A 9,845-nucleotide genomic window follows, 5' to 3' on the forward strand; every position below is an offset into this window, starting at 1 on the left:
ACATGCTTCTGTGGCAGTTCATACATGGAAAATGTGTTTTGTGAAGATGTTTAGCCATTAGATTAACTTTTTGAGACTCTCATATTTGTTTTGCTCTAAATTGCTTTTCAGCTCCTGAATAGCGTTTTCATTGCATTAACAAAGTTTGGCATATAACCTCTGCCTGAATGGTTTTCTTGATGTTTTAGGTGTGATAACATGCTTCTGTGGCAGTTTATACATGGAAAAGGTGTCTTGTGAAGATACTTAGCCATTAGATTCCGTTTTTGAGACTCTCATACTTGTATTGCTCTAAAGTGCTTTTCAGCTCCTGAATAGCGTTTTCAATGCATTTACAAAGTTTGGCATGTAACTTCTGCCTGAATGGTTTACTTGATGTTTTAAGTGTTATAACATGCTTCTGTGGCAGTTTATACATGGAAAAGGTGTCTTGTGAAGATACTTAGCCATTAGATTCCGTTTTTGAGACTCTCATATTTTTATTGCTCTAAAGTGCTTTTCAGCTCCTGAATAGCGTTTTCAATGCATTTACAAAGTTTGGCATGTAACTTCTGCCTGAATGGTTTTCTTGGTGTTTTAGGTGTGATAACATGCTTCTGTGGCAGTTTATACATGGAAAAGGTGTTTTGTGAAGATGTTTAGCCATTAAATTCCCTTTTTGAGACTCTCATATTTTTATTGTTCTAAAGTGCTTTTCAGCTCCTGAATAGCGTTTTCAATGCATTTACAAAGTTTGGCATGTAACTTCTGCCTGAATGGTTTTCTTGGTGTTTTAGGTGTGATAACATGCTTCTGTGGCAGTTTATACATGGAAAAGGTGTCTTGTGAAGATGTTTAGCCATTAGATTCCGTTTTTGAGACTCTCATATTTGTATTGCTCTAAAGTGCTTTTCAGCTCCTGAATAGCGTTTTCAATGCATTTACAAAGTTTGGCATGTAACTTCTGCCTGAATGGTTTTCTTGGTGTTTTAAGTGTTATAACATGCTTCTGTGGCAGTTTATACATGGAAAAAGTGTTTTGTGAAGATGTTTAGCCATTAGATTCCGTTTTTGAGACTCTCATATTTGTATTGCTCTAAAGTGCTTTTCAGCTCCTGAATAGGCGTTTTCATTGCATTAACAAAGTTTGGCATGTAACTTCTGCCTGAATGGTTTACTTGATGTTTTAAGTTTTATAACATGCTTCTGTGGCAGTTTCTACATGGAAAAGGTGTTTTGTGAAGATGTTTAGCCATTAGATTAACTTTTTGAGACTCTCATATTTTCATTGCTCTAAAGTGCTTTTCAGCTCCTGAATAGCGTTTTCATTGCATTAACAAAGTTTGGCATATAACTTCTGCCTGAAAGGTTTACTTGATGTTTTAAGTGTTATAACATGCTTCTGTGGCAGTTTATACATGGAAAAGGTGTTTTGTGAAGATGTTTAGCCATTAAATTCACTTTTTGAGACTCTCATATTTTTATTGCTCTAAAGTGCTTTTCAGCTCCTGAATAGCGTTTTCAATGCATTTACAAAGTTTGGCATGTAACTTCTGCCTGAATGGTTTTCTTGATGTTTTAAGTGTTATAACATGCTTCTGTGGCAGTTTATACATGGAAAAAGTGTTTTGTGAAGATGTTTAGCCATTAGATTCCGTTTTTTAAACTCTCATATTTGTATTGCTCTAAAGTGCTTTTCAGCTCCTGAATAGGCGTTTTCATTGCATTAACAAAGTTTGGCATGTAACTTCGGCCTGAATGGTTTACTTGATGTTTTAAGTGTTATAACATGCTTCTGTGGCAGTTCATACATGGAAAATGTGTTTTGTGAAGATGCACTGAAAAAAAAAGTCTGTTGGATTTACATAAAAATAATATGGACATCGGTTGCACATATTAAAGTTATGTTAACACAATATACTATATTCATGTTCTGCACATTAAACTATTATTTGTTAAACCAACATGACTTTTTTATATTAATTGAAGTATTTATTTTATTTTCAGCATATTAAATTCTCATTTGCTAGACTAACATGATTTTTATGTCAAATGAATGCTTTTCTTTAATGTTTAGGATATTCAATTATCAGTTTACCAACATAACTTTTTTATGTGAGGTTGACCTAACTTTCCCAGGTAAATTGGACACTTGAGAATTGGTATAATGTTAAAATTACTTCCTGATTTGTAATTTAACCCCCCCCCCCCCCCCCATTTACTAACATTTGAAAAAGCACATGTGGGTATAGACCAACATATCTTAATTTATTAATTCAAGACGGTGCATGATAAACATTAATGGCTACTCAAATACATTTTGCCGTGTACCACCTGGGTCATCTATATGTACAGTAAATCACGTTGACAACTCAGTGGAAAAATTAAGTCAAATTTATTGAAACACTAAATGTCTACAAGCTGTAATGGTATGGTGATACACACTGCAGTACACAACACCTTTGAGGTAGTAAATGTATGTGTGTATGTATGTATGTATGTAAAATGTATGTATATGTAGACATGTAAATGATCCAAAATGTGTGCAAGTACACAAACAATAGTAATGGTTCGTTTCCAATGGTCAGCGTTCACAGTAAAGAAAAATCACCCCCAAACAATAGGGGGGACATTGCATTTCAGTTCCATAAAATAACAAAAAAACAAAAATCCTCCCACCCACCCCAAAAGTCAAACAACTGGAAGAGGTAGATGAAAAATGTAGTCTTACAAGCAATCAAGCTGGATAGCCATTTTTCTGAACCAATACTGAACATTACTTACAAAAAGAGGGAAAAGGATTCACCGCAGTCAGAGTCAACGGTTCACTGATGAAGTCTATTTTTAAGGACTTGGGCCTTCTTGGAGAGTGTGTTACCGTCAAGCTCCATGACCACCTTTTGAAGCACCTCGAAGGTGTATTTGAGTTCACGAGGGTAGTTCAGGTTCAACGCGTAGATAAGGCCGAACAACATGGCAGCAGCTAAAGCAACATTGTCCATCTCCTGCAACACAACCTGGCCCTCGAGGACGATTCCAATGTCTTCTGGTTTATCACTGGCATCCCTTCGTTTGAAGACGTATATTCCTATAGTGGTCTCCTCAAGGGATTCTTGGATGAGGGACTCATCTGCTGCCTGTAAAATACACAGAATGAAACAAACTGAGATTACACTACATGCCATGTGTGTACAGTGAAGTAAAAATAAAACAAAAATGCTAATTTCTATGCAAAAATCACTACTATATAATTTGACAAATAAGTAACATTTTTAGAACTTCTACAAAATATGAAAGATAACATCGACATACTATACATTTAAGCAATAATACTCACCACATACTCTCTTACAAGATTTTCTGGGTCTTCATTGAGGTACACGCAGAGTGCCTTCATGACACATTCTCGTCCCAAATCAACATCATCCTATTCAAGGCAGAAAAACACAAGTTGTTTTACTAGAGCCCTGTTTTTTCTTTCAATCAAATGTTACCCCCCAAGAGAGTGAACTTACTTCAACCATGGGTGCCATGATGCACTCAAGGCATCTGCTTATTTGGCCTCCTCTGTTTTTAAACAGTTTGATCAGCTTCTCAGTATGCATGTCTAATTGCGAGAGAAATCTAGACTGCAGGGGCATTGTGGTGATGCGCTTGAACTCTGCATTTATCTGAAAATTAGAATGTTGAAAATGGAACTTAGATTATCAATTATAGACAGCTTTAACTCTTGTTTCTTCATTATTAGGGGTAGGAAATTTATGACGAGTTCACTAAACTGCAAAACTCCCTATAAATATCACAAACTTCCTGCAAGAAAAACAATACATTTCAATGTTTTGATGTATTGGGATTTTATTCTATATAAAAAATTGAGTTGGGAAATTTGTCAATCGATATGAATTGCGAATTGATCCCCCCAACCCCTATTCATCATGTCTGTGAGTATATCCATAAATCACATACCTCGCTTACTTCAAAAAGTCCTGGCCATCTTGTCTGAAAGTCTTGTATCATTGGTGTGCCGCTAACCACTTCGTTTCTTCTATGAGCAAACGTCTTCTGCATCTTCACCCTTATCACCTCCCTGTTGTTGTTCTTCTTCACATCTGAAACAAGCTCCACTCTCACACTCTCAAGACTCTTCTCAGATTCTCCGATAGGATACGGAGGGCAGTAGTTCACTTCAGACCTTCTTGGTTTTTTAATGCCGAAAGCAGGGCTCGATTTGCCCTCTGGTTTGGACTTGAGAGAGTTTATTGTCACCTCAGTACACCCAAGCTTTCTCAAGTGAGTGCGATAGATTGCAAGTTTGTTCTTCAAGCTGCATTTCCATCCTGCATATCCAGAAAGGGACCCTTTCTCAGTCAGGCATGGGTGCTTTGAGATTAGGGCCTCTCCAACTGTGTTGAAGTCTTTGTCAGTGACATAAAGTTTGTACCTAACAATTTCTTGCACTAGGCCCTCAAGAATGTTCGACTTCAGTTTCGGATCTGGAAAAAGCATTGTACCCTTTTCCCTGTAAGCTGCATTGCCCTGCTCCAGTTTCAACTCTGCATCATAACTAAACTGAGGAACAAGAAAGATGCTTGGCCAAGATGACCGAGAGCTCGGTGACTCTGACCCCGGTGAGGAGAGTATGTCTGTGTCAACACATCCACTGGACAGGGATGAGGAATCATCAAGCGACTGATGGGCAGCTGAGGTGGAAGTGGTATTAGGAGTTGAGGCATATGGTATTACTCGGATTGTCCCTCTATCCTGTACTTCATCCATTGACGTGAGGTTCATAAACTCATTTCCAAATAGTGCATCCATAAACTGAAGTCTGTAGTTAAAGTCGAGTCCACACTGTCTTTGTACCTCACTAACAAGTTCATTAACAGATACAGGAAGTCCATGTTGGAAAGTCATCCTTTGGCTGCTGTTGTCACCTAGGATGACTTTGAGAAATGCTGGGGCATTCATCTTTTCTACGTCTCAGTCTGTGAAGAGAAGAAAAGTGACAATGAGAAATACAAAATTAATACTTATCGTTCAGCCATAGTGTGGACAGAAAATAGATGTGATGATACCCTCCACATTACCAAACCTGTGTGTACAAAACAGTAATTACTTAGGGCTGAAATACATCTTGTGATGAATTGTTCAGCCCTTATCTTAATCACCCTATTTGGTGGTTAACCAACCTTTTATGATGATATGCCTTTTTAAGGTCACCATACGGGTTGATCCAACTGTGTAACAGGCCAGTGGATAGGGGTCAGTGAGTTCACCGAGTGCCACAAGTTTGACTTCTCTAGTTGGTGACGGGCTTAGCTCAAAGGCTCTGTAGTGTTCAGTATACCAGCCACACAACACTTTCACAATGAGGAACAAGCTGTCATTTATCACACACATCTGAAGGATTTCAACAAACTCTGGTAAACCACCTGCTGATCCATGGGCAACTATCATACCACTGCTGTAGGCTATGCCATTACTTGATGCATTCTTAGCAAGATGCACTTCAGGTGTGCTGGGGCATTTTAGCTTTATGGCCTCAGCTACTTCCTCCTTCAGTACATCAAGTGGAACTGTTGAGACATTAGATACATCTAGGCTAACTGTACCATAAGACGGCGAGTGAATGTGGAACGCAATCATCATTTGATGTTTTGAAGCCAGAGTCAGTGGTACATTCTTAAAGCAACTTGTGTGTTTAACAATGTTCTTAAAGAAACTGTGTTTGGCTTCAAATCGCATCGTCCAAACTGTAACTAGAGGGCCAAAACACCTTATCAACTGCGGGTAGTGTTCAAGATAGTGGTGTTTGGGTAGAACTCTGACACCAGGGAACAGCTCTTGATACCTCTGTCTGTGCTCAACGATTTTGCTTTCGAGGTATGAGATGGTTTCATCTGTATGCACAGGAGCAACAACTAACTGCACAATATCTTTTAAATCCATCAACACAAGCCATGCTGGGTCATTTTCTGGGACAAGAGGTCCTATCACAAATGGTAGCAACCTCAGTAAGCTCCAGTTTTCATGAGCGTTACCACCAATAGTTTTCCGACCCAAGAAGCTCTGAGGTACAATATGTGGCTTGTTTGTTTTGTCTGACCATTTGTAGGGGAAAGTCAGTATAGCTTTATTCAGTTCATCTAATGTAAATAACTTCTTTGATATCATTGACGCCAAGCAGTAGGCCAGCTCAACAGGCACAATACCCTCAAATATATCATGTGCAACATCAGGCGGAAAACCAGAGACAACATGAAAATGAGAAAGAGTTTTGGTAAAAAAGCACTCTCTCTTAACTCCAAAGCAATGTTTACCATTATCAGAAGATGATTTTACATGATCTGCATGGTCCTCTCTAGTTCTAAGGCTGAAAGAGCCAGAGGCAACACAGTGACTCCTGATATCACAACTCTTGCCTGTGCAAAAGCGACAGATGTAGTCACCAGAAAAACTTTCTATGAAGCCTGCAATACCATGCGCTCCCAAGTTGTCAGCTACAATACTCAGTACTGTACCTTTAAGAGATGTACCTAATAAAGGCACATACACACCATGGTCCTCAAGAATTTTAAGATCTTGAAGAAGGGGTTCCAAGACTGTGTCATAACCATATGTTTTGACATCAACACTTTTACAAAGTACTGCAAGATAAATGGATGATAAAGATGAGTTGGAGCCTGGTGGCAGGTTACCTAGTACCCAATAAACACCACAAAGCTTGTGTTTTTTCCGAGAGGTGCCTAGGGGATTGCAGGTCTCAAAATCATCCACATACAGACGCAATGATATCCGTGACTCCTCTGTATTTAGGAAGCCGTTTTCCTTATAATGCAAACCATCTTCAGGGGACCTGAATTCAAGAGATGGGTCAAGTTGTATGTCCTGCTGTCCTCTATGATTTTCAATAACCTTATCAAGAATGGTCTTACTATTTAAAACTTGCTGCAAGGATTTCAACAGTGGAATATACTGAAACGTGTGTTTCTTTTTTTGATCAAGTATGTAGGCAACTGGTTCCACAACACAGAATGTTTTCTTATAATATTGTTTACGTTGATATGAAGTACTGAGAGGGCCGCCTTTTTCAATTGATTTTGAAACGGGGTTAGATGAGCTCACTGCTGTGGTGATTTCCGTTACTATAGAGTCATCAACTTGTAGGTTGTGATGCTTAAGGATATCAGTCACAACACCTCTAGATAGTGTGACTGATGCTGAGTTTATCAAGAAGTAAAGTTCTTGTAAAAATTCATCAATTGCTATAGCTGGCACGTGGACTAAATATTCCAACTTTAGTAAGGTAGCTGCAAGCCGCTGCTCAATGGCACTTGGAAGTACCTTGTGTTGATGTTGTGATGAATCAGGAACTTCCTCTTCCACACACTCCTCTTCCTGGCTATCAGGAATCGTATCGTCTAAAGGTGGAGATGCTACTGCAGTTGTTCTCACAATACCTGGTAAAAAATCTGCTAAAGTGTGAGGTGTGTGTCGGCGACTCTTATGAGACTTAAAGGTTCCATAAATATTGGTTTGAAAACTACAGCCAACAAACATGCAACAGACATTTTCATTTCTCTTCAGATGTGTATTGATATGAGCGAAAAACTCCCTTTCATTAGCTAAACTTTTGCATGCACATAAGTGACAGCTGAATATAGACAGCTCTTTTTGTGTCTGATCATCTTGTGTGGAATGTACTCTACTTTGATGTATGATTAAAGCATTCCATGTCTTAAATGTACAGGGACATTTAGTATATGTACATGGATAGCGCTGGGTGCATCCAAAATGTGGGTGTTTGAGTTTGTAATGGTTAAGTAGTTCAGACCTACTTGAAACAGCTACCGAGCACACTTTACACTGCCACATTCACTGGAGAAAGAGAGATAAACAAATGGAAGGTCAGCTCACACACACACACACACACACACACACACACACACACACACAACTAACAGAAATAGAGCAAATCTTTACTATAATTTAAAATGCAGAAGCTTGTCAGTGTAGGACCTTTTCAGTCTAACCCAGCAACTAATAAATTCTACCATCATGAAAGTTGTATTGTTCAGTAATTGTTAAAACATCATGAAAAAAAACTGCCATTTTAGATGTAATACATTATTATAAATAAATTATTGTGTGTTATACAGAGGCTAAATATTAGAAACGCCTCAAATAGTTTCAACAAAAAATGAACATTAGAACCTTAAAGTAGGAATTACTGCAATTATCTTTGCTCGCAATATTTTTGAAATATCATCATCATCATCATCATCATCATCATCATCATCATCATGCAGAGAAAGTAATTAACTCTTGTTTTAACACATCCAGTACACCAACAAAAGCAAGTGAATAATACTCACCACTACTACAGAGCCTTTGATACAGCACTCAATGCATAAGTCAAATGCTGGCCTTGGCTGCAGGATACCTACAAAGTGAAAATAAATATGTGGGGGGATAACAAAGTCAGGTCGGGTCTCTGTGGGTGTGTATCAACTCAAGACAGAAGAACTAACAACTATAAAAGAGCTGTACTTGACAATTAGCTCAAACTTGGCAATATTCGTATATTGATAGCGGTACTGTTAGAAATTATTAAATATGAAAGGAGGCCTCCACATCTGACTTGTATAATCTAGCGACATCGCTAGAGTTTTGCATTGCTGAATTTAAAATATTTAAACTTTGATATCGTTGAGTTGGTTTCCCCACATTTTGTTGCCTCAGCCACGTTTCAACAAAGCCAACGTCAGTGGAGTTAACTGTACCCCTCCCCCACACTTGATGTTTAGTAGTTCGTTTCAAGCGCCAATTAGACAAGTGTAGACCTAGCTCTACCTGTCATGAACTTTCAAATACAAACCAGCTGCCGTACACACATTAAGTTAATAGTCATAAAAGCCAATACAAAGATACTTAAGGAATATAGTAGCTTACATCTGTAACGCCACAATTAGAGCTAGCTAGCTAATTTTCTAGCTTAACCAGTAGGTACTGTAGCTAGATGACAGAAAACGTTAGCATTGACTGACTGGCTTTTACTCGATATTGCAAGCAAATAAAAAACTAAACGCTTTAAAACCTTGCGTGTACTATAATCACTCCAACTCAGGCTCGTATTTGATCAATTTCAATTACCTCCGATGTGTGGATAGCAGTAAGAGTCGACTGAAATCCTTCCTACCGAGGGAGAAAATGGCGTACTTGCCTATTCGTTTTTCTGTCCTCGTGCAAGAAAGCGATGTTCTGTCCTTGGGCTAGCATAACCAGTGAATGACAGAAAACGTTAGCATTGACTGACTGACTTTTACTCGATATTACAAACAAATACAAAACTAAACTTTTTTAAACATTGCGTGTATTATCTTCTGGCTCGTATTTCATAAGTTTTAATTACCTTCGATGTGTGGATAGCAGCCAACGTCCATTGAAAATTCTTCCAACTGAGAGAGAAAGCGGCAGCGCGTGCAAGTATTTCTGTTCTCGAGCAACTGATTTCCTGTTCTCAAGCCCGCCCCCTATGGCGGGATTTTCCATTTCTGGCTTATTAAACATAACTTTGTTGTTTCTTTTTCAAATGACTGAAACGTGTAGATTTTAAATTCCTCAATATTGAATGACTTTAAAAGAATATATTATGTTTCTGAAAGAAATACAAATAAATTATGTAGTACATATGAAATGCATATGTGTACATTGAACAACCCTCGATCTTCCATTTTTTCAGTGTGTTTAGCCATTAGATTAACTTTTTGAGACTCTCACATTTTCATTGCTCTAAAGTGCTTTTCAGCTCCTGAATAGCGTTTACAATGCATTTACAAAGTTTGGATTGTAACTTCTGCCTGAAT

At 38.2% G+C, this 9,845-nt stretch overlaps 1 protein-coding gene across 8 annotated transcripts; it reads right to left on the reverse strand.

Annotated features, from left to right (window-relative positions):
- Positions 1-2,358: 2,358 nt before the first annotated feature.
- On the reverse strand, positions 2,359-9,634 carry LOC146261681 (uncharacterized). 8 transcript variants are annotated; one of them, XM_084668391.1, is made up of 9 exons: positions 9,392-9,618; positions 9,203-9,251; positions 8,355-8,422; positions 7,818-7,857; positions 7,324-7,439; positions 3,946-4,964; positions 3,495-3,650; positions 3,317-3,406; positions 2,359-3,116 (listed from the first exon to the last, which is right to left on the reverse strand). In XM_084668391.1, the coding sequence occupies exons 6-9, from the start codon at positions 4,945-4,947 to the stop codon at positions 2,805-2,807; spliced, it is 1,560 nt and encodes a 519-aa protein (XP_084524517.1). In that variant the 5' UTR covers positions 4,948-4,964; positions 7,324-7,439; positions 7,818-7,857; positions 8,355-8,422; positions 9,203-9,251; positions 9,392-9,618; the 3' UTR covers positions 2,359-2,804. The 8 variants fall into 8 exon arrangements, with proteins under 8 accessions (XP_084524517.1, XP_084524516.1, XP_084524515.1 ...); XM_084668390.1 differs by having other exon boundaries at positions 7,324-7,451; XM_084668389.1 differs by having other exon boundaries at positions 9,133-9,251.
- Positions 9,635-9,845: the final 211 nt, after the last annotated feature.

Source organism: Hypomesus nipponensis, chromosome 12, assembly GCF_054491055.1.
Source record: "Hypomesus nipponensis isolate SF chromosome 12, ASM5449105v1, whole genome shotgun sequence".
Lineage (NCBI taxonomy): Eukaryota > Metazoa > Chordata > Actinopteri > Osmeriformes > Osmeridae > Hypomesus > Hypomesus nipponensis.